Source organism: Podarcis bocagei (assembly GCF_964188305.1).
Source record: "Podarcis bocagei genome assembly, chromosome: 3".
In the NCBI taxonomy this organism is placed as follows: Eukaryota; Metazoa; Chordata; class Lepidosauria; order Squamata; family Lacertidae; genus Podarcis; species Podarcis bocagei.
Window position 1 is genome coordinate 96,601,808 of NC_138127.1, and position 25,284 is coordinate 96,627,091.

At 45.8% G+C, this 25,284-nt stretch overlaps 1 protein-coding gene across 29 annotated transcripts in view; it reads right to left on the minus strand.

The window, feature by feature from the left end:
* NRXN1 (neurexin 1) overlaps positions 1–25,284 on the minus strand; it is a 1,024,248-nt gene that overhangs the window by 554,453 nt on the left and 444,511 nt on the right. For all 29 annotated transcript variants that reach the window (XM_081188376.1, XM_081188372.1, XM_081188367.1 and 26 more), the window contains one exon: positions 4,362–4,800. In XM_081188376.1, the coding sequence (XP_081044502.1) occupies positions 4,362–4,800 (439 nt within the window). The remainder of the gene's footprint in view (positions 1–4,361; positions 4,801–25,284) is intronic.

The window sequence follows — 25,284 nt, forward strand, 5'->3', positions numbered from 1 at the left end:
TCAGAGCATCCCCAATCCCAGTCCTACTTGCGTGCAAGCAGGAGGGGGCAGGGATCTCTCAGGCAGTGCAATGCCTCCCTTCCCACTGGAGCAGCCCCAATCCCATTCCTACTTGCGTGCAAGCAGGAGGTGATGGGGATCCCTTAGCTGGGAAGGGAGGCTTCCCATTGCCTAACTGAGAGATCTCTGCCCCCTCCTGCTTGCACACAAGCTCTGATAGGCAGCATGAAGCCTCCCTTCACAGCTTAGTTGCTGGGGTCAGGGAAGGTGGAGGCAGCCCGGAAGCTGCATCTTAGAGTCCCTGCACCACCATCACATGGGGACTTCCGAGCAGCTCCTGAAGCCAGCCAGAGCCAACTGCTCCGGGCTGCTGAGACCACCACTCCTAATAATAATATAATAATGAATTTTATTTATATCCCGCCCTCCCCAGCCGAGCCGGGCTCAGGGCGGATAACAACAATCAAATAAACAATCAAATAATCACAGATTCTAAAAATATTTCATTATAAAAATTAGTTAAAATCAAATTGATGGCAACCGATTAAGCAAAATTCTGTGCAGGTTGCCAGAGGAGGGAGTCAGGCTGCGCCCTGACCAAAGGCCTGGCGGAACAACTCTGTCTTGCAGGCCCTGCGGAAAGATGTCAGGTCCCGCAGGGCCCTGGTCTCTTGTGACAGAGCGTTCCACCAGGTTGGAGCCGCAGCCGAGAAGGCCCTGGCTCTAGTTGAGGCCAGCCTAACCTCTCTGAGGCCTGGGACCTTGAGGGTGTTATTATTTGCAGACTGTAGGTTTCTCTGTGGGGCATACCAGGAGAGGCGGTCCCGTAGGTACGAGGGTCCTAGGCCGTATAGGGCTTTAAAGGTTAAAACCAGCACCTTAAACCTGATCCTGTACTCCACCGGGAGCCAGTGCAGCTGGTATAGTACCGGATGAATGTGATCTCGCAGCGAAGACCCCATAAGGAGTCTCGCCGCGGCATTCTGCACCCGCTGGAGTTTCTGGGTCAGTCTCAAGGGCAGCCCCACGTAGAGCGAGTTACAATAATCCAGTCTGGAGGTGACCGTCGCATGGATCACAGTGGCTAGGTCAGGGCGAGAGAGGTAAGGAGCCAACTGCTTAGCTTGGCGGAGATGGAAAAATGCCGCCTTTGTTATAGCTGTAATCTGCGCCTCCATAGAGAGGGAGGTATCGAAGATTACACCCAAACTCTTAACGGACAGTGCTGGCACTAATTGCACCCCCGCAAGAGATGGGAGTTGCCCCCTGAATCCCATATCGTCCCGCCCCAGCCAGAGGACCTCTGTCTTCGAAGGATTTAACTTCAACCGGCTCCCACGTAACCATCCAGCCACAGCTTCCAGACATCTGGTCAGTGTGTCTGGGGCCGAGTTAGGATGGCCATCCATCAACAGATAGAGTTGGGTGTCATCAGCATACTGATGGCAACCCAGCCCAAAACTCCGGACAAGCTGGGCGAGGGGGCGCATAAAGATGTTAAAAAGCATCGGGGAGAGAATCGCACCCTGAGGCACTCCACACACCAAGGAGTGGCGCGATGACAATTCCCCCCCCCCCAAGCGCCACCCTCTGTCCCCGATCAGAGAGAAACGAGCGCAGCCATTGAAGGACTGTGCCCTGGATCCCCACGTCGGCAAGGCGGTGGTCCAGGAGTTCGTGATCGACCATGTCAAAGGCTGCTGACAGATCTAGAAGAATCAGCAGCCCCGACCCGCCTCGATCCAGCTGCCTGCGGAGATCATCTGTTAGGAGATCCAGCTGCCTGCGGAGATCCAGCTGCCTGCGGAGATCATCCTGCGTTTCCTGGGGACATTAGATGAAATCCAGGGACATTCTGGGGATGGAATTTGTCCAGGGACTTATTCGCAAATCTGGGGACTTTCCCCAGGAAACAGGGACATCTGGTAACCCTACTATAATGCTCTTTGTAGTTTTGGAGTTCATGTGGGGTTTATCAATGCTTTCTTAAGAGAAAGCAAACGAACAACAGCAGCACCCATCCTCCCAAAACCTAACTCAGCATCCTGCCATGACCCAAACTCAGAAGAAGTAGCAGGTGGGAGGAATGAGAAGCACAGTAAGAGAGAGAGAGAGTAAGAGAGAAGGAAATGCAAAAATAGAAGATAAAACAGGGATGAAGAGAAGGTGTGGTGAGCCAATTGAGATGCCTGGAAATACAAAACAAATGAACAAACATGCTCTGAGAGTTTTGGTCAGATCCCGCTGAAATTGGTGCTAGCCTCACAGCAATTAAAAGCTATATATGCTATTTCACTGTAAGCCACAGAAGGTTCCCTGTCAAGGTTTTGAAATGTGTGGCGTTGATGATTTCCAGTGCTAGAGGGCAAAGTGTTTAGCTTTCAAAGCAGCTTGCAACAGCTACTGTTTTTGACATATATCCCCATACAGAGATGATGTGTTCTTTCCAAATTAGGGGAAGAGATGAACATATGATGGCCGTATTGGTAACAAAGCTTGTTTGCTATTCTACTATCCAGGATTCAGCTACATTAGCCAAAATGCAGTGTTATAAATGCGTTATAACACTGTGACACCAAATGGCGCTGTAGAGCTGAAATCGTAACTGGGTGATATTTTCAACTGTGAGCTTTACAACGGCTTTCTGCACAGCGTTTTCAGAGAGGTTTTTTTATAGCTGTGTAGATTTAGCCTAAATTGTGTCATTATATAGTTTAGCCACTTGATGGCACTGGACTCAGTTGTATGCCAGGGGCGGAGGGGGGGGGGGTGGCATGGAGAATCAGGAGTTTTCTGTTGCCATTCTGTTCTTGTTGGAAGGAGACAATAAAGTTATTGTCTAGATTCCTGGCTAGTCATCTAAGCCTTCCAAAGCATTTGCAGAGTGGAATTCTGATAGGACAAGCCTATAGCATATGACCTGAAGTTTCTCCAGGGTCAATACATATCCAGCAGAAGACGCAGACCCTAGAGTTCTCTGTAATCTATCAGGTATAAGTACAGTGGTACCTCGGGTTACATACGCTTTAGGTTACAGACTCTGCTGACCCAGAAATAGTGCTTCAGGTTAAGAACTTTGCTTCAGGATGAGAACAGAAATCGTGCTCCGGTGGGACGGCGACAGCAGGAGGCCCCATTAGCTAAAGTGGTGCTTCAGGTTAAGAACAGTTTCAGGTTAAGAATAGACCTCCGGAACAAATTAAGTACTTAGCCCGAGGTACCACTGTGTGGTCAAAATGCTGAGTGAGGCTGTCAAAATCCTTATTCTAGGTTCCCACTAGTACAACAAGGCCTCAAAAAACCCCAGTCTGCTCCAGGACATCAGTCAGGCAAAGAAGCAGAAATGCTTGCACCCACTCCGTAGCACTGTGTTGAATACAACACATTAATTTCAATGGGTCTGCTCTGAGCATAATTTAGTCATATACAAGCCTGTGCTGTTGTTGCCCCAGAATTCCAGGTACTGTATAAGAAATTGAAGAACACGGGTTCTAGCTGCAGACATACCATCTAAGATACGCAGAGTGGCAGGAAAAAGTAAAGTAAAAGAAGAGAAGGGTAAATCAAGGAGCCCAAGTGTTTTCTCCCAGGAGTGGAAAAGCCATTTGGGGAGGCAATCTTAAGTGGGAATAAAATATCAAGAAGGGAAGGTTAAGACACCTCTCCTGCCTGTCAGTCATTCACTCTTTATTTCATCCTCTCTCCTTTATTTCAGCCACTCTTTATTAAAGCCTTTTCTTTAACATTCTACCAGCGAGGAGAACCTTGGATCCGTCCATCACATGCAATTTGGCCTTCACACTATAAATTCCAAGAACACTGTGATGTCATAAATTGCAGTCCTATTATGCAGCACAATGGTTATATATCACCACATTCCATTTTACACTTAGCAGAAACTTGGCTTGGGAGCGCACTGTCGTTGTTAGGAGAAATATTGCAACACAGACTAACATATTCTTCTAACTAATAGCTTTTTGGATTAATTGCCAAAGCCAAATCAATTGCAAGCGGGGTGAGAGAAAAAGGCTCTGCAGCAAACAAATGGCTGTCGCTGGAAAGAGGAGTTCTATCTCTTGTCTTCCTCCTTCCAGCCAATGACTAGTGCTACAAGTTCCAAGTCTCCCTGGCCATCTTCCATTGCACTAGGTCCTGCCTGCAGGGACAAGGAAATGTGGGAGTACAGTAAGACATTACCAAGGAGGGAGAGAGACTGAGATTCAGGGGTGCTGTTTTTTGATGCTGCACCTGCACCTGTCATAATGACGTCAAAGGTTGTCACTATATTGCAATGGCAATTGCAACACACGACGCCCTTGCTATTTTGTCTACAATGCACAGAAGGGTAAACCCAAACTTACCAGATCGTCCGTCTCTTTGAAAGTCAACATGGTACCATTCACCGTCATTCACCTTCTTTTGTAAAGCTTTTGTTTTAATCGTACCAGAACCCATGTCCAGCAGCAGGTAGAGGTGGCCATCAAGCATCTCAATGGCAAAGAAGTCAACTTTGACCATTTGTGGGTGTTTAGCATCTTTCTGATGCCGCGGTTTGCCGTGGCTAAAAAGTATCAGCCCATTCGGCTCGGTGGTGCGGAAATCAAACGATATCGAGCCCGTTTTCTTGGCGTTCCACTTTGGCAAAGAGATAAAAGATTCTGGTGTTTCAAAAGTGATTGGATCCAAGGTTGCCACATTTTCACATTTAAATGCTACCACACCGTGGATCTTCATCTTAGGATCTCCTTGTTTGGCAAGTCGAGACAGTTCCAGCCTTACATCGTTGTTTTTGTATACAACCTGCAAGCAAAGAATAGCAGTTACTGGAATGATTTTGACTGTAGAAGCAAGAATGAATGTTTATTCCATTTTTAAAATTAATAAAAGCTGCACACATTTTACAAAACCTCATGTTATCAGGACCAGCCACACACTTATGAAGATCCACGTTAAATATCCACGTTGCCCTCTCCCCACTCCTCAAGTTGTGTCCTGCATCCAGACTTTAAAAGTCTGCATGCATCTCAGACGTTCTCGCTACAGTTTCGATGCTGCAGTTTGGTGTCAAACCTCAGCAAAGTTTCTTTGAGTCTTCCAATCCTTTGACCATCATCCAACCATCCATTGAGGTATATTTCAGCTCCCACCTTCTTCCCTCCATCCTGCAATGATGGAAGTACAATAGTACCTTGGTTTTCGAACGCCTCCATAGCCAAATGTTTGGGAACTTGAACGCCAAAAACCCAGAAGTAAATGCCTCAGTTTTCGAACACACCTTGGAAGTCAGACAGGTTTCGGAAATCGAATGGACTTCCAGAACGGATTATGCTCAAAAACCAAAGTACCACTGTATGTACTGGTTTCACTCCCTTATTCCCACCCCCCTATAAAAGGCTGCAATTTCTTATACAACAGCTATGTTGAGAGTATTTCACCCTCAACACCCCATAAGCACAGGAGCCCTTTGTGCATTTGTTGTTCTGTATACATAGGTTCTCTCTGCCTCATGCAATTGGTCCCAATAACTATCCAAAAGCCTTGGTAGCTGTTTTGAAGTATATAAAATGCTTGTGCGTTGGTAGAACATCACCCTCAAAGAACCTTGATGTAGTAAGATCTCTTCCTACCCTGCCATTGCCCAGAGTTTGTGGGCACTGGGAGGAAAGCATACAGACAAGCAGAAGCAAATTAAGACAACCTCAATGGGATTTCAGAGGAAGACTGCATATCATTGGGTCATGAGCATTTTTCAAAATTGATTAAAAATATTGTAATGAGTTGTTTTACCTATGTTTTATCTTTGTTCTCTATAAGTTATGCTAATACCCTGAATGCTGTGGTAATAATTTATTCCAAATTATCGTGCATAACAAAAATAAATAGGCATTTTGGCAGCTTTTTTTGGGGGGGGGACCCCACAAGTAAAAAAGAATGGCTTTGTAACATAAAATCTGAGTAATCTGAATAAATCCTCTGCACATCTAAGCTCACCTTTTGCTCAATACACATAATCCATACCTATGAGAAGCTTGAGCCCTTTTAAAACATGTATATATCGCCTTCCCAAATAAGAATTCTTTCAAAGCACCTTATATACTAAAAGCAGAGCATACCGACCGCAGCAAAATAAAATAGTGCCCCCTGAAACTCCATTCAAATGGATAGTTTGATAAAATGAGGAATATAAAAACAGCAGCAAATCATTCCCTACAGAGCCGCTAGAAGCAGCTTTCTAAAAATACTGGCGTTATGGTGCACTTGTGGGTGACAACAGGCAAGGAGTTCCATGGATGTGAAGCCACCACAAAAAATAATGTCCTGCAATTCGCAGCACTATTGTAGGGCTGGTGAACATGCCATGTCCCTTCATATAGACTGCTGAAAAGCTGTCACTGTACTTCCCACCAAGACAAAATTCTCTACACGATCAAACCTATCCGTGTAACAAATTCTGGCCTGTAGACCTATAGCTAAAGGTAAAGGGACCCCTGACCATTAGGTCCAGTCATGACCAACTCTGGGGTTGCGGCGCTCACCTCGCTTTATTGGCCGAGGGAGCTGGTGTACAGCTTCTGGGTCATGTGGCCAGCATGACTAAGCCGCTTCTGGCGAACCAGAGCAGCACACGGAAACACCATTTACCTTCCCGCTGGAGCGGTACCTATTTATCTACTTGCATTTTGACATGCTTTCAAACTGCTAGGTTGGCAGGAGCAGGGATCGAGCAATGGCAGCTCACCCCGTCACAGGGATTCGAACCACCGACCTTCTGATCGGCAAGTCCTAGGCTCTGTGGTTTAACCCACAGTGCCACCCGCGTCCCTCCTATAGCTACAATGGACCTATTCCTGCACAGTTGATTTTGCTAGCAAATAAGCCACGACTGGTTTGCTGCCACCAGGTAACACCCTAACTCAGCTCCGCCAAAGATGCGCCATTATAATCTGCTCATCGCAGGTCAGCCGGGGCTCAGCCAGACTGGGTGTTGCGGGGGGGGGGGGCAGTGAGGGAAAACTTAGGCTGGATCCTAAGGCCATTTAGCTTGATCACATGACTTGGCCTAGAACACTTTTAAAAGGATTGCTTTCCTTCTGCCAAGCTTTGACAGAGCAGCAGCCCAGCTGCTGAATGGGGTTTAGTTCTGCTGTAACTTTATGCCTGCTTCTCGTGCACACAATTGCTCTCTAAATAATGCTGTGGTCCTTTGCTTGTGGAGAACATGGTCTGGGGAGGGCCATTGCTTTGGGAAGGGTCATTCACAGTATATTACTTATTGTATGTTTTGTTAGACTTGTGACTCAAGTTCTCTGGAACACTGGTATACACATCCATTTAAAAACAAAACTCTCTAACAATAAAGTGTGTATACTGTTAGTAGAACATCGGTTGTTGAATGTAATCCATTCCGGAAGACCGTTCGACTTCCAAAACGTTCAACAACTGAGGCGCAATTGCCGGCCAGCAAAATCCATTGAAAAAATGGAGAAACGCGCCTCAGAAGCCATTCAACTTCCGAGGTGCGTTCGAAAAGCATTCATAGAATCATAGAATCATAGAGTTGGAAGAGACCACAAGGGCCATCGAGTCCAACCCCCTGCCAAGCAGGAAACACCATCAGAGCACTCCTGACATATGGTTGTCAAGCCTCTGCTTAAAGACCTCCAAAGTAGGAGACTCCACCACACTCCTTGGCAGCAAATTCCACTGTCAAACAGCTCTTACTGTCAGGAAGTTCTTCCTAATGTTTAGGTGGAATCTTCTTTCTTGTAGTTTGGATCCATTGCTCCGTGTCCGCTTCTCTGGAGCAGCAGAAAACAACCTTTCTCCCTCCTCTATGTGACACCCTTTTATATATTTGAACATGGCTATCATATCACCCCTTAACCTCCTCTTCTCCAGGCTAAACATGCCCAGCTTCCTTAGCCGTTCCTCATAAGGCATCGTTTCCAGGCCTTTGACCATTTTGGTTGCCCTCCTCTGGACACGTTCCAGTTTGTCAGTGTCCTTCTTGAATTGTGGTGCCCAGAACTGGACACAGTACTCTAGGTGAGGTCTGACCAGAGCAGAATAAAGTGGCACTATTACTTCCCTTGATCTAGATGCTTCACTTCCAGGTTGCTGACATTTGACTTCTGAAGCGTTCAACTTCAGAAGCGTTCGACAACCGAGGTTCCACTGTACTATCAATTAAACGTATCAGTCTGTTTAGCCAAAATAAAAAGCCTCAAAGCAACTCGACAAGGTAAAATACAACAAATAAAGCCATGAAAAATAAAACAGCCAAAAAACAGAGTTGATGCAATGCCAGCCAACCATCGTATATACCAATTCACACTGAGAGCCACAGCTCAGTGATAAAGATGCTACCCTTTCTCTGCAGAAACAATCCCTGGCATCTTGAGGTAAGGCTGAGAAGGAACCCTATTTGAAAACTTGGGGACCCATGGCCAGCCTTTGGCAATACATACCTGAACAGATTCAATTTCCTAAGTTCCTATGTGTCCTAGAACCCGCTCACCATCCCTGAAACTAAGAGGAAGGACGGGATCTCTCCACATCTTCAACACCTGTCAACCCTTTAGCTAGAATGCAATAAAAGTGGCCTTGTTGTTCACCCACTTAATGGCAGACCAACTCTGTGTTACAAATACGTCTGCGAATGTGACATGAAGGCTGGCAACCCTGCCATGTAGATGACAGCAATGCCTGGAGGCAGTCAGGTTGTGTATCCCCAACAGTGACCAGAGAAGGAATGGCTGCTGGGAGGAGTGCAGAGAGAAGAAACACCATGATGCATTTGCAGCAGCACAACTGGACTCCTTCATCTGCCCCAGCTGCAATAAAACATGTCTCTTCTGCCTTGGTCTGCACTGCCACAGCAAGCGCTGTAACTCTCCAACTGTTTGACTTTACCTGCAAAGGAGCACTCTTCCATCATTTCCTTGATACAGATGGAAGCCAACAACAATGAGAAGTGTTTGCTCCAAAATTGTTCTTTTTAGCTAGTTCATCCATATAATCTTGCGGGGGGAGGGACAGAAATTGAGCTTATCACTCCGGAATTAAACTGTGTGGTTTTAAACTTGCTTGCTTAGAAAATTTCTGCACGGAGCTTTCTTCTTCTTCTTTTGCTGATTTAACAAAGTATTAGATTTCTTGCTCCTCTAAACCCTTTATCGCTTTTTCAAGCCTTCCACTTGCCGATATGAAACACACCAAGGTCAGATTCTACATGTTAACCTCATTTTAAGCACCGCTTTGGCTCTGTGTCCTTGAAACTAGGACTTAATGGCAACCTTGTTAGCTATGAAGCAATGCCGTTGGGAAGCCAATAGGACTGATATCAAGCGAGAGCGAAGCCAGCCCAACAGAAGTGGAGAGAAATTAACAGGATGCAAATCAGTCTACTTAATTCTTTCCAACATCAAAGACCGACTGAAGATTATTTTGATAAAACTGAAAGGCAGTATTGGATAAAGATTTAATCAGCCAGCCTTACAAGTGTTCGTTCTCCAGTGCAGACATTCATTTTCCTACTGCATTTTTAAAAAGAAAACTGGTCACACTATACATACCTTAGGGCAAATTGCTTTGCAAAGCATGTATATAGGGAGAAATTGGTACTATGATGCTGGCCAATTTTCATGAGCCCCACCCCCTGCAATAAACTAGCAAACTGATATGAATATGTCAGGAAAAGAACTTTAGATTGTAAAAATGGAAAAATTAGGGAAACTGAAATTGAGAAGATTGGCCCATCTGTGTACTTTCTTGCCAAGAATGGTAAAGGTAAAGGTAAAGGGACCCCTGACTGTTAGGTCCAGTCACGGACGACAGTGGGGTTACAGTGCTCATCTTGCTTTACTGGCCGAGGGAGCTGGCGTACAGCTTCCGGGTCATGTGGCCAGCATGACTAAGCCGCTTCTGGCAAACCAGAGCAGCACACGGAAACGCCGTTTACCTTCCCGCCAGAGCGGTACCTATTTATCTACTTGCACTTTGACGTGCTTTCAAACTGCTAGGTTGGCAGGAGCAGGGACCGAGCAACGGGAGCTCACCCCATCGCGGGGATTCGAACCGCTGACCTTCTGATCGGCAAGTCCTAGGCTCTGTGGTTTAACCCACAGCGCCACCCGCGTCCCTTGCCAAGAATGGTACTCGGCTATAATTCTGGAGTTCTAACAAGTTATTGTTAGCTTCATCCCAGCCCCTGTTTCCCAGGAGCCCTCAATATCCCAGGTCAGGGGGTCTCTCAGTCAGGGGCAGACCTTGGTAATATGCCACCCTGTGAGAGGCCAACATTTGACACCCTCCTCACAGCCCTTGCAGCATCAGCTTAAGCTGGGTACACAAGGTAGAGCCCTAGAGCCTTCATGCCTCCCTCTCAATGCCCAGTAAGTGGTTGTCCGGCTTTGGGAAGGAAGCAGAAGGACCCTAGGATCCTGCCAGAGCCTGTTGAGGTTTGTGAGATACTGCTGCTTTGAAGAGGACAATTAGTGAGTTGGCAAGAAGCCAAGTTAAGCAAGAGTACCTGAGAAAGTCTGTTTGGAGATAGGGAAGCCTAGCAACAGGTGATGATTGGCTAAAAGTTTTCCCTTATAAGCAGCAGTTTGGTGTTGGAGTTCAGAGGTTGGTGTGTAGAGTTAATAATAATAATAATAATAATAATAATAATAATAATAATAATAATAATAATAATAATAATTTATTTATACCCCGCCCATCTGGCTGAATTTCTCCAGCCAATCTGGGCGGCTCCCAATCAAGTGTTAAAAACAATACAGCATTAAATATTAAAAACTTCCCTGAACAGGGCTGCCTTCAGATGTCTTTTGAAGATAGGATAGCTGCTTATTTCCTTCACATCTGAAGGGAGGGTGTTTCACAGGGTGGGCGCCACTACCGAGAAGGCCCTCTGTCTGGTTCCCTGTAACTTCACTTCTCGCAGTGAGGGAACCGCCAGAAGGCCCTCGGCGCTGGATCTCAGTGTCCGGGCTGAACAATGGGGATGGAGACGCTCCTTCAGGTATACTGGGCTGAGGCTGTTTAGTGCTTTAAAGGTCAGCACCAACACTTTGAATTGTGCTCGGAAACGTACACAGTTTGAATCGAGTCTGTGTATATAGTAACTTGTACAAAGCTGTGCTATATATACTCTGTATATAATAAAAGCAAATACTAATCAAGTTACTGTTCAGCACGTTATGTTCCTGAGTCGTCATCCTGGACTACACGGACTAAGCAGCCGGTAGCAGAGAGTTTTGGTTGAGATCCATCAACAGAGCCCTCACGCCCTCTTCCCAAAGCCGGGCAAGTGCCTACTGGGCTTTGAGAAGATGCCCTGCTCAGCTGCACATCTAGTGCCTCTGCATCACTCACACTGTCCTAAGCCCATCGCTATCCCAAATGGTTCCAAGCACCTCTTTTATCACTCTGTTTGGTTTGTTTTATATACACTGTGTCTCCTCCTGCCTTCTCTCATATAGGTCTTCTGAATCCCCCTGCTGCATGCTTTTCACTCTTCTCCCTCTTTCTGGCTTGCTAATAGGAATGACAACTCTAGACCCTTCTGTTCTAGACTCTAGAACCCTTCTGTTCTGTTACTCTTCCTCCTTCCAATATGCTTGCCCTCACTCAGGCAGACAAAATTCATTGGGTAGCCCACCTCCTTTCTGCCACTCCATTTCCCCTCCTCATTCTCCTCTCTGCCTGGACCCAGACAGCAAGCTCTCAGACTTTGCCTTTTATCTTTCGAAGGATGCTCTCAGCATCTTTATCGACTTTAGGCTCCCACTCCTCAGCTATGTGTCGGCTCAGCTGCTGAGTCAAGTGGGGAGTGCCAGCATCTGCTGGAATCCATTCACAGTTACATAGAATCAGAGAACTGTAGAGTTGATAGGGATTCCAAGGATCACATAGACCTGCAATGCAGGAATCACAATTAAATAATCCCTGTCAGTCGCCCATCCAACTTCTGTTTAAAAGCCTCCAATTAAGGCGGGACGCGGGTGGTGCTGTGGGTTAAACCACAGAGCCTAGGACTTGTCGATCAGAAGGTCAGCGGTTCAAATCCCCGTGATGGGGTGAGCTCCCTTTGCTCAGTCCCAGTTCCTGCCAACCTAGCAGTTCAAAAGCACGTCAGAGTACAAGTAGATAAATAGGTACCCCTCCAGCGGGAAGGTAAACGGTGTTTCTATGTGCTGCTCTGGTTCGCCAGAAGCGGCTTAGTCATGCTGGCCACATGACCCGGAAGCTGTACGCCGGCTCCCTCGGCCAATAAAGCGAGATGAGCGCCACAACCCCAGAGCCGGCCACGACTGGACCTAATGGTCAGGGGTCCCTTTACCTTTACCTTTAAGGCTAGACAATCACCTTCTGAGTGAGATAGTCTATTCCACTATTGAACAGCTCTTACTGTCAGAAAATTCTTCCTAACTTTCAGTAAGTGGGTACATATATACAGTGGACGCTCAGGTTATGAACGTGATCCATGCAGGATGCACGTTCACAACCTGCAGTGTTCGCTACCCACAGTGGCATGTCTGCAACCCGCAAAGCGCAATGTCAGGGAACTGCCATCAGCTCAGAGGCGAGAGATGGAAGGGCAGTTGTGTTATAGGAAGCCTCTGAAAACCTTGCGAAGCAGTTCCTCTTCTGGCGAGGAGGGAAGCCCCGCCTCCAGTGGAGAAGAAGTGCAAGAGCCAGAGGATGCTAGGGAGAGCCTTAACACTGAGCCTGAGCAAGCCGGAGAGGTGGGAAGCACGCCCTTGCCAGCGCCCTTTCTGCGCAGTAGTCTTTGGCACAGGGAGGGGCAGTAAAGGGTGGGGGTGACACGACCTTTATGCTGGGGGAGGTAGAAAAATCAACCACTCCCAGATTCTGCAAGCGAGTGAGCCAGACATGAGCTTACGACGCTCTTCACTGTAAATAGTTTGCACCAAGAATAAAGCCTGGAAAAGACAGGTCAGAGTCCTGCCTGGTTACTCTCGAGCAACCACCGCAGCTTTGACACGCGATTTAGCACTTCTGCACATGTGCGACCGCTGAAACCCGGAAGTAACCCGTTCTGGTACTTCCAAGTTTCAGCAGGTCCATAACCCAAAAAAACGCAACCTGAAGTGTCTGTAACCCGAGGTATGACTGTACAAAGATGGGTGCCACAATTTTGTAGCAGTGGGGGGAAAGTGCAGAACATTGTATGGCCACTTCCTAAGACTTCAGTTTCTAGAAACAGGTGTGGAAACATATAAGACTGGGTAGTGGGAGTTTTAAACTATCATCCCTCCAGAGCTTTGTCAGAAATGACTTCTGCCAGGAACATCTGGGAAACAGACTGCCTACGTGCCCAGCTAAGAAGATGTTCTTCCCCAAAAGGAGAAAAACATTTGGCCCTAGTTGCTAAGCAGCACACTTCAAGGTGAGGAGAGAGAGATATCATCCCCTATGGTCACCATAGAGACTTTGAAGAACAGCAGTTAGAACACTCACGGCATCTATAATATCTGGACTTCTGACATTTTACACCATCATCCCCCTAGAGACTCCACCACTCACCATTGCCTTAAAAAAAAATCTCATTGCAGCTATTATGTGTGTACCTCCATTGCTGGAGTTAGTATTTTTCTGAGTACCATTTACTGGGAACCACAAGTGTCCTGCTTGCAGGATTCCTATAGGCTGGCCACTGCGAGAACGAGGTTGGACCAGATAGGCTCTTGGCCTAATCCAGAAGGGCTGCTCTTACATTCTTATAAGAGTGGCATAATAAGATTTCCAGTGTTTGGAAGGCAGTGCTTCGAAGTCCTTATACCTTCCCATGAGAAGCTAAACAGCAGAATATGGCTTTTAAAAAGCCCCGCAGAATCAATCATGTTCAATTAGAACAGCTAGGATAAAGGTCAAGCACAATATGGATGTGAAATTCCAGGTCCACATTAAAATTATGCATTTCACAGCTCCACTAGAAAACACAGCCTGTGCATTGCTAGTTCACAAAATGAAATTTCCTCTGTATGCAAGCATACAAATTACTTTGACACTAGCAAAAATGTAAACATGCTAAAGCTGCAATCGTATACCCACATTCCTGAGAGTAAGCCTCCATTGGTTAAGACACTCTAGTCTCTCAGCCTTATTGTTAGCTTATCAAATTTATGAATGAAATACTTTGGTCTCTTCTTCCCACCCAGTCACATATTTTTTTTCTAACAAGTGAGTGGAACTGGCAGGTAATGCATCAAGAACAATAAACTAAACTTCCCAGTGTCACCTTAGAGACCAACTAAGTTTGAAGCTGTCTGCGGACAAACGCCAGCTCCCTCGGCCTATAGAGCGAGAAGAGTGCCACAACCCCAGAGTTGTCCACAACCAGACCAAACAGTCAGGGGTACCTTTAGCTTTAAGTTTGTTATTGGTATGAGCTTTCGTGTGCATGCACACTTCTTCAGATAGTTGGTCTGTAAGGTGCTACTGGAAGGAATTTTTTTAATTTTGTTTCGACTACGGAAAACCAACACGGCTACCTACCTGTAACTAAAACTAAACTTTGTTTTATTCACATGTTTTTCTCTTACGTTGGTAAAGGTAAAGGTACCCCTGCCCGTGCGGGCCAGTCTTGCCAGACTCTAGGGTTGTGTGCCCATCTCACTCAAGAGGCCGGGGGCCAGCGCTGTCCGAAGACACTTCCGGGTCACGTGGCCAGCGTGACATCGCTGCTCTGGCGAACCAGAGCCGCACACGGAAACGCCGTTTACCTTCCCGCTTGTAAGCGGTCCCTATTTATCTACTTGCACCCGGGGGTGCTTTCGAACTGCTAGGTTGGCAGGCGCTGGGACCGAACGACGGGAGCGCACCCCGCCGCAGGGATTCGAACCGCCGACCTTTCGATTGGCAAGCCCTAGGTGCTGAGGCTTTTACCCACAGCGCCACCTGCGTCCCGGTACGCTGGTATGCAACCATAATAAATTTTGGTGATGATGATGAAACAAACTAAGCCTTAATAGAATTATAACAGACCGAGAGACTTCCGGGGTGGCGCCATCGGCAATGGCGGACTCCCTCTGAACTGGAGGGACCAGCTCCGTGTGAAATGGGTCCTTTCCGCTGCGGCGAAGCGGGGACCCTTTCAGAAATCACAGGCGGATGAAGCCTGTGACCGTGGGACTCGGCGGGCACCCTTAGCGCCCCCCAACCCGCAAAGGAACCCACTAACGGGCTCCGAAGCGAAGAGGGGGAAGTGGCGCGGTGCTGTGAGTCAATTGCTTTTTCCGTGGAGCGAAGCCGCATAGCCGTTGCCAGAGAGCGCTGCCTTTTTCCTGGGACAATTTGGCATCTAAAATAATCACCCGTGAGTACTTAAACATTGAACAATTGGACTTCAAATAAGAACTGGCGATTAGAAAGGAATTGGACTTAAAATTCACCTTAATTTGGTACTGAAACGGGAAGGTCTAAACAGGAAGTCAGCCTTCCATTTCCTTGTAGTTAGAAGAAAGCAAAGATAACGTACACTAGACCTTGGAAAATCACTTTCAAGGGATCGGTTTTCACCATTTAAAATCGTTGAACCCCCCTTCGGTAGCAGGAGAAGAAGGGGGATCTTTCTTGGACTGTTTAAACCTGCAGGAGTGAGTTTAAAGTAAAGTAACTTTCCACCGTCCTGACCCTGGAGCGGGGTGTCAGAATTGACGTTTTGAAGCTCATTGACCAGAGACAAAGGTTTTTGACAGATAGTTAAAAGAAGAGTAACATTGTGATTCCATTGTTTCCTTTCGCATCTTAAAGGAACAAATATTGACAAAATATCTTAAAAAAGAAACTTTGTTGCTATTGTCCTTAAAAGAAAGAACAACCAGAAGTTTTCCCCCTAGAGGGGGACCGTGAAACTGTAACCAATTCTAGGGAGCTTGCAGCTGCTACAGATTACAACCATGGGAAAGGACTTGTGACCTTGCAGGACAATGTTTTCAGAAGCACTGTTGGGTGCTTTCTGTAAAATAAATGCCCTATTGGATCAGTTAAGTCAGAAGACGGATTTGATGACTAATGCGGCCAGAACATTTGAACAGGTAGTGGGAAACTATATGGAGCCCACCCAGGAACTTAAACAGGAGTGTGTCCTGACAGAGCAGATGAGAGAAGAGGATGTTGCAGAATCTGGGGCGCCAGAGATGGAGGGACTTTTGGCCCAGCAGGAAAATGAGCCTTTGGATTTGACAAATGAACTTGGAAAAAACCAGATTTGGAAAAACAAAGTTTGGACTGATTTGGAAATGGGGGGTTAGATTGACCCCCCCTATGCAGGGATGTTTGGACTTTCCGAGTCTGGCAATGGGCCGTCAGAGGTTTGGAGCTGTTGGGACTTCCAAATTTGGAGGGAATTTGAAACATGTCTTAAAATACCACATGGAGTCAAGTCTGGACTATGGAAAAGGGGCTGATTTGTTGAAAAGGGTCAAAAACACTACCAAGCTGGAGTTCCCACGAGTGAAAGGAAAATATGAAGAAGAGCTGCGGAAGGGACATGGAAGAGATTTGAAGGCCTCAGATATAAGATCACCAGGTTAATGTGCCAGACTAATGGGATAAAAAGGACTGGCAATCCCGGGACCGGGGGGAGGGGACACTGGAAGAAGATTGGATTGTCTTTATTTTCGTTTTTTATCATTAGAAATGTTTTATAAAATTATGAACATTGGAGAAATGTTGAAATGAAATTACTTGGCTCTTGTAAAAATGTTTTAAGAATGAGCTAAAAAGGTAATGGTTATGAGAAGTTGGTAAAAATTAAGATTTAAGTCTTAAGTTTTAAGGTATTTTATAAGATAAGATGAAAATAGAGTAAGGTAATGTAATGACAGAATATTATGAATTATGGAAAGGATTTGCTGCAACAATTATTAATCAAGATACAAGAGATGGGAGGAGGAGGAGGTCGTGGAAAGAAGGTAATGAAAGTGGAGAATTTGAAAATGATGGTTTTATTTTTTCTTCTTCTTTTTCTGTTTTTGTCTTTTTTCTTTGTAACTTTTTTTTAAAAAAATATTTTTTCAATAAATATCATTTTTTTAAAAAAATAGAATTATAACAGACCAACCCAGACTCTGTGATCATCATCTGAGACCCTTCTTTGTGGGCCTCCTCCACAAGAGGTCTGGAGGTCTGCAACATGAGAACAGGCCTTTTCTGTGGTGGCTCCACACTTGTGAAATGCTCTCCCTAGGGAGGTTCGTTGCATATCTTTAGCAACCAGGTGAAAACGTTCCTCTGTAACCAGGTCTTGGGCCGATTAAACCAGTGTTTCCCAACCGGTGTTCCGCGGCACACGAGTGTGCCGTGAGACATCGGCTGGTGTGCCGCGAGATGCCTGGAGGGAGGCGGGTGAGTCGGGCGGCGAGAGGTGGGGCGGCGGCGGCGAGGAGAGGCCGCGCCTCCTGCTGCTGCCTGGCGCTCCTCCTCGCAGCCGGCAGCGCTGCCTGGGCGCCTCCGCGCGACTCTGCCTCGCTGGGTTTGGTCTCCCAGCAGAGACGGGTCACACGCGCACCTCCCTCCCTCCCTCAGCCTGCGCGGAGGGAGAGCCAGAGAGAGGCATCGCTCCTGCGCGGCGGGAGAGGGAGCAGCCGGAGCGATGCCCCAAACGAAGGCATGGGACCGGAGGGGAAATCCTCTCCGAGGAGGATTGAGCGCAGCTGAGAGAAGACTTTCGAGGAGCTGCCGTGTCCCCTGGAAACCCCCTTCCCAGCTCTGCCTGCCTGCCTGCCCAAAGCTTGGAGGTTCCCCGGCAAGGGGGAGGGGAAAAACTTTCACTTTTGTGCGTCCCTCCCGGCGTGACGCTGCGCGCTGACGTCACGGGGCGGGGCTTTAATGGTGGTGTGCCGCGAGATTTTTTTTCAGTAAACAGGTGTGCCGTTGCCCAAAAACGTTTGGGAAACACTGGATTAAACAATCTATGGCCATTTAAATGTTTTTTGTGGAAGTGGGGTTATTGGTTTGCTTTTGTCTGTTTGTTTTGTTATGTATTATGTGGTCTTACTTTCATGTTGTGAACTGCCCTGTGACTGGAATGACTGGAAATACGAGAAACCAAAATGGGCAGATACGTAAGTTCCTATACACTTGCAAAAATCAGCCTGTGAAAGCAAGTTCCATTGAATTCATTGGGGATTACTGCTAGGTACATAGAGCTGGGATGGCAGTCTCAGAGATCAATCGTGTGCACAAGAAGCTGGTTTAAAGAAAGGAAGTGTAAGTTAAACTGGGGTGTAAATTTATAGCGGATCCAAACACTGTTCAAGAGCTGGGCTGCTGCTGCTGCTTTGCCTAAGCCTGGAAGAGGGAAAACAAGCCTTTGAAATAAAGATAACTCACAGCTTACACACATTTAACTTGTGTGCATTCAGCTGTATGTGCTTGGCAATTATTATTATTTAATTAAAAAGGGGCTGAAAGGGAACGGCAAACCGGCAAAAAAGACTTTGCAGTCCCACCCATAATTGAACCCAATGTGTTTGGATTGTATGGGATTTCAGCTGTAAGCGCTATCCAAGGAACATAACTCCTGTGAAAATGGAGAGTTACCTGTAGTGTTATATATATGCTGGCTTGGCAGGTCACATGGCTGAGCTGAATGGTCTCAGGATCCGGCCCAAGTCCTCCCTCTCTAGTCCCACACCCAGAACACCACCTTTTGGGGAACTGATACCTGTCTTGGTTCAGCCAGCTTCAGCTCAGCTAGCCGAGCCCTGGCTTAGACAGAATGAGAAACGTACACGAGTATATCTTTGGCTGAGCTGGGGTCTTAATGCTGGCTGAGCCTGGCTGAGCTGGAAATCAGGCAGCTGAGCCAGCAATGAGCTATATCCTAAGCTGCTCACCCTGCTGGATCTTGCCATAGGATTGCCCTCTCATTTATCCACTGGATTTCACATTTGCCAGACTTTCCAGCACTGTTCCCAACTCAGAAGAGTATCGACTTGTATTTTAAAATGCATTGAGAAATGCAGATTTTAAGAGAAAAGGCAAACCAAGCTGTTTATACGCAGATTTTATGAAACAAATCAAGAAATGGCTGTTTCGACTCTATGCAGCATAACAGGGCTAGCAGACTCTAGCGGCAAAATCTGAAGAACGGTCAGGACAAATCTCAATTTACTTAAGAATGCAAGAATCCTGCTGGATTAAGCCAAGGGCCCATGTAATAAAGCATCCCGTTCCTTTAGTGACCAGTTTGAGGCTTAAGGGACACTCTCTCTGCCTGTGATTCTCTGGAGCATGTTAAGCTACTCCTTTGCCACTTGGGCACTTAGGGATTGGTTACAAAAATGTGTCCAGCTTCAACAAGGCCACATATAATTGAGGAAGAAGAAGAGGAGGAGGTGGATGATGATGAGGAGGAGTTTGGATTTGATATCCTACTTTATCACTACCTGAAGGAGTCTCAAAGCAGCTAACAATCTCCTTTCCCTTCCTCCCCAAAACAAACACTCTGTGAAGTGAGTGAGGGTGAGAGACTTCAGAGAAGTGTGACTAGCCCAAGGTCACCCAGCAGCTGCATGTGGAGGAGCGGAGACGCGAACCCGGTTCACCAGATTACGAGTCTACCATTCTTAACCAATACACCACACTAGCCTAAGTGAAAGAGTCAATGTTTTGTACATTGTTGGTCCCAGATTCAGTGTCCCTGGCACCTCTCAGCAGGGGAAGGAAAGATCTCTGGCTTCAGATCCTAAGTGTCATGGACTGTGCAGAGGAGGGCGGCATTAAGAAGCAATGGTGGGAGCCTCCCCCTCCCCCTGCTCCTAAGCAGGATCCTGATCAGGGGGACAGTATAGATTTGGAAGAGCGGTTTGCAGCAGGACATAGTTCAGAAGACAGATGTTGGTAAGAACTGGGAGAGAGAGAGTGAGTTAACAGACTGAATGTTGCTGGAAAGCGTCCATCTAATCAGCCCAAGGTCTAGGAGAGCAGATAAGTTGGCAGCACAGAAAGCATAGTGGTTGCGAGATCAGGTTGCAAGATGCGGTAGTGATGTGGGTGACTAGGGGGGAACCGTTAATTGGGAGCACCTTCATTCTGAGGAATGGATGCTTTGTTCTCTTGCTGTGATCATTAAAATCTCTCACTAGTAAGAGACTCCTTTCACTTTGTTCTGCTTATCTACTGCCAAAGGAAGGGGTGGGGAGGAAGCCAAGTCCCTGAAGCCTGACACTAAGGCACTGGTGCCAATCCGAATAAACAGCACAGGCTTGGCTATGTGTATTCATATGAGAGAAGCCAACAGAGCTTTGATGAGATCTTGGATAAGATCTATACCATTTCTCGGGGGATCTGTGCACATCCCTACTGCAAAGGAAGCCTTTGAGAATGGTGTTATCCTGGATAAAACTGCCTGTAACAAATGCATTCTAAATATTATTTGACTTCTGCTGCACACTGTCTGGTGATTTACATGACATTTAGCAACTTGTGTGCAGAAATGTAACAATGACCTTTACCGCCAGCCTTTCCATCCGAGAATCAATAGATGGTTTTACACTAATCCATAAATGTAATCTCTTTTCGAGTGAGAGGAGGGGTGGTGGCCGGAGTGCAGAAGGGTAGCAAGGAGTGATATAAATAAATGGAAGGAAGGACAGTTACACATAGACACTTCTTGGGACAGAAATATTATCCCTTGCCCAAGGCTAGCCCTACCATTAGGCAGAGTTGGACAACTGCCTCAAGTGGAAGCAGCCACCTCATCAGTTCCTCCAGCCATCCCTCTCTGCTTGAGGATCATAGACTCATAGAATTGCAGAGTTGGAAGGGAACTCAAGGGTCATCTAGTACAACTCCCATCAAAGGGTGTCCTATCTAAAGGTAAAGGTAAAGGTACCCCTGCCCGAACGGGCCAGTCTTGACAGACTCTGGGGTTTGTGTGCCCATCTCACTCAAGAGGCCGGGGGCCAGTGCTGTCCGGAGACACTTCCGGGTCACGTGGCCAGCGTGACAAAGCTGCATCTGGCGAGCCAGCGCAGCACACGGAACGCCGTTTACCTTCCCGCTGGTAAGCGGTACCTATTTATCTACTTGCACCCGGGGGTGCTTTCGAACTGCTAGGTTGGCAGGCGCTGGGACCGAGCAGCGGGAGCGCACCCCGCCGCGGGGATTCAAACCGCCGACCTTTCGATCGGCAAGCCCTAGGCGCTGAGGCTTTTACCCACAGCGCCACCCGCGTCCCGTGTCCTATCTAGGAATGGATAAATCTGTATTTTTTCTTTTTGTTTCTCTCAGTTTATCATTTTTTCACATTCGTAACATCAGGTAAAGGGACCCCTAACCATTAGGTCCAGTCGTGGCCGACTCTGGGGTTGTGGCGCTCATCTCACTTTATTGGCCGAGGGAGCAGGCATACAGCTTCCGGGTCATGTGGCCAGCATGACTAAGCCACTTCTGGCAAACCAGAGCAACACACCGAAACACCGTTTACCTTCCCGCCGGTGCAGTACCTGTTTATCTACTTGCACTTTGACGTGCTTTCAAACTGCTAGGTTGGCAGGAGCTCACCCCGTCACGGGGATTCAAACTGCCGACCTTCTGATCTGTGGTTTAACCCACAGCACCACCCATGTCCCTTTACCACTGTATTATTATTATTAATCATGAAAATTCATCAGAAAATTTCTCCTGCTTTATGTTTGAATGAAAATTTGCCTATTTTACACGTTTCATTGCAGAACAAATTTCCTATGATAATGCACTGTGAAATATCATTTTCAGTAATATATGCATCTCTGAGCATACTTTATCCTCTGAGTACATGCATATTTGTACACATTACGTTGCTAAAGAACTGCACTGCAAAATTCAGAGAAGTGCCCATTTTGAAAAGATGGCTGTGTTTTGGTCCTTGCATTGTTTTGGGAAGAGCTAATTACATGGGTGTGCATTAAAATGCAAAGGTAATCAGGTTTCTCCTCTATGCCTTGGAAAGTGGAATAATTTATATGAATACCCTCCGCCCTAAAATGTATTGATGATTGATTTGAGGGTTATGGGTGGGGTTGTTATTTAAAATAATAATAATAATGATAATAATAATAATAATGATGATGATGATGATGATGATAATTGTGTTCTTATATGTTGCAATCTGCCCTGGTACCATACGTTGAAGATCAGCTAAATAATAATAATAGTTAGTATTATTAAAATGTGTATACCACCTTACACCTGATGATCACAGGGTGGTTTACAGTATAAAAACACAAAAAGAATAACAACAATAGTAATAGCAAAAACAAACAAACCAATAACCCCTTGTCACAATCACATTTTAAAGGCCACAAAACAGATTGTTTAATCAGCTGAAGGCCTGGTTACAGAGGAACATTTTTGACCAGTGCCTAAAGATATGTAAGGATGACGCCAGGCGAGCCTCCCTGGGGAGAGCATTCCACAAGAGGGAGCCACTGCAAAAAAGGCCCCTTCTCGTGTTGTCACCCTCCAGGCCTTCCACAGAGGAGGCATGCAAAGAAGGACCTCAGATGATGATTGCAGAGTCAGCTGCGTTCATGCTGGCAGAGGCAGTCCTTAATTATGATAATACTTCTGCAACTAATTAAAACAAAATGTGCCATCTCAGCATAGCATGTGAGGTTCTGCACCCCATGAACTCATCTAACTTTATGTAGCAATTTCTACTAGCAGCAATAAAATAGCATTTTTGGTGTTTCTGTACCATACCAATGTGACTATTTTCTACATTCACCCTCCAGAATGCTCCAGGGTATGCAATTACACTTATTATTATTATTATTATCATCATCATCATCATTATTTTAAAAAACCTTCTTTCCAGAGGTGACAGTTGTGGCTAATGCAGACAACAAATATATTAATGCTTCATTTTTTAAACAAACAAACAAACAAACAAACAAACATACAAACAAATCCCTTCCCATTCATAGTATAATGCAAAAACAAGCAAAGAACGTAAAATGTCTCAATTCTTCTAAATTTGCCCACAAATACGGGGGGGGGGCGGTGTCAGTTGTGATTGTGATAAGAGGGACTCTATAAATGGTCCAGTTTTTGCTACGGTTACAATTAAGGTAGCTGTAGAAAGCACATGGAGTAATTGAGAGACTGTAACCCCAAAATAGTTATTTTTACATGCATACGTACATCAATACCTAATTTTCTTTGTGTAGTCCCCACCCCCACCCCACAGTTAAAGTCATGCTTAAGGTGGCTTACAACATAAAAAATACCTAATTACAAACCTAACAAAAGTAGTCATAAGCAATAATGAAAACATAAAAAATATGCAATCACACCAAGATCTAAAATAAAGATACAAAACACCCACAGAACAGCAACAACCCCCACCCAACAAAAAATCCCAAATAACACCCTAGCCCTAGAATCTGTTTAGTAGTATCATAGAATCATAGAATTGTAGAGTTGGAAGGGACCCGAGGGTCATCTAGATTCTAGACCAACCCCTGCAATGCAGGAATCTTCATACCCTCCAACGTTTCTCTGATGAAAAAAGGGACGTGTCATCACATAATGATAATTTTATGATTTATACCCCACACATCTTACTGGGCTGCCCCAGCCACTCTGGGCACCTTCCAACATATATAAAACATAATAAAACATTAAACATGGTATGAATGAATTTATTATTTCGGTCACAGACCAGTTCCAGCCTACATACAATATCAAAGAAGTCATAAAACACGATAGGGATACATTTGAATTTGCAATTAGGTATAACAGGGACAATACAGCTATAGCAAGTTAAAAAAATATATAAATTAAAACTTAGTCACTAACATATAACCTAAAATTATAATTGAAGGCCTTAATCATTATGATAGCACAGCTATTTATTTATTTTATTTATTTATTTATTTGTACCCCGCCCATCTGGTTGGGTTTCTCCAGCCACTCTGCATGGCTTCCAACAAAGATTAAAAATAATCATTTATTTTTATTTTAAGTTTTATGGAAATCGCACAGAATTTGGCTACCCTTAACGTGATCTCAGGATCCTTGTCCTCTACCAGGGGTTTTAGACGTTGAAGTCTAAAATATATTCCATATACATGATTGCCTTCAGATGGCTCGGGGGTCAGATGACTCCACACCTTCCAACATTTCTCCAATGAAAATAGAACATCCTAAGGAAAAGTGGGACATTCCGGGATCAAATCAGAAACCAGGACGGCTTCTCTAAGTCAGGGATACCCCCGGTAAACAGGGATTCTTGGAGGGTCTGAATCTTTCGGCCAATGGGGAGCTTGAACCCACAACCCTGAGATTAAGAGTCTCATGCTTGACTAACTGAGCTACAGTAGCCATGGAGTCAGTCAGAGCCCCACCATTAACAATCACTTTATGCATCCATCAGAGAACGTCTACAAATATCACTACACTACAAACTCCTGCCAGGTTTATCCTAGTGTAACTCTTGTGAATTCCCCCCAGGACATTCTGGGCTCTCTCTTTTGAACGGTGGTGTGGGAGATGGGAATTACAAAATACAGTTCTCGAGAGAAAGAAGGAACCAATACTTGCCTTAGTTTGATGTGTTGCAAGGGTGACTTGAGGAAAATAAACTCATTTTTGAAGATTAAAGGAGTGGCAAAAAGAAAAGCAGGGTTGTGCACTGAATTTGGGTGAATCTTGAATTAAAGGGACCAATTTGGGGGATCTGGTGATGGGCTGAATTGGGTGGAGGAAGCTGTGTATCACTGCCAGTAAGGTGGGATATCCCAGGGCTGTCAGGGGACAGAGCATCAGGCAGGAAGGAGAGGCACGCAAGAAGATCAAGACCTACATGATTTCTGTTTACGTCTTCGCAGGAGAAGGCAAGAACCTGCCACTCTCCTTGCCTGGTGTGTCATCCCTGAAACTGCATCCAGCAGGGACAATGCCTCTATGCAACAACTGTGGAATTTACTACCTTGCTCTTAGTCAGTAGGTGGGGAAGGAAACACAAAGTCTCCTTCTTTCCTCCCATCCTAGTGATGCATTGAATTGTGAGTACAGTCATACCTCATGTTACGTCTGCTTCATGTTACGTTCTTTCAGGTTACGTCCCGTGGCCACCCGGAAGTACCGGAGAGGGTTACTTCCGGGTTTTGCCGCTTGTGCATGCGCAGAAGCGCAAAATAATAATAATAATAATATTTTTTATATATACCCCGCCCTCGCTAGCCAAGGCCGGGCTCAGGGTAGCTAACAAGCAATAATAAAAACAGATTGAATGAATACAACTTAAAAACAACATTAAAA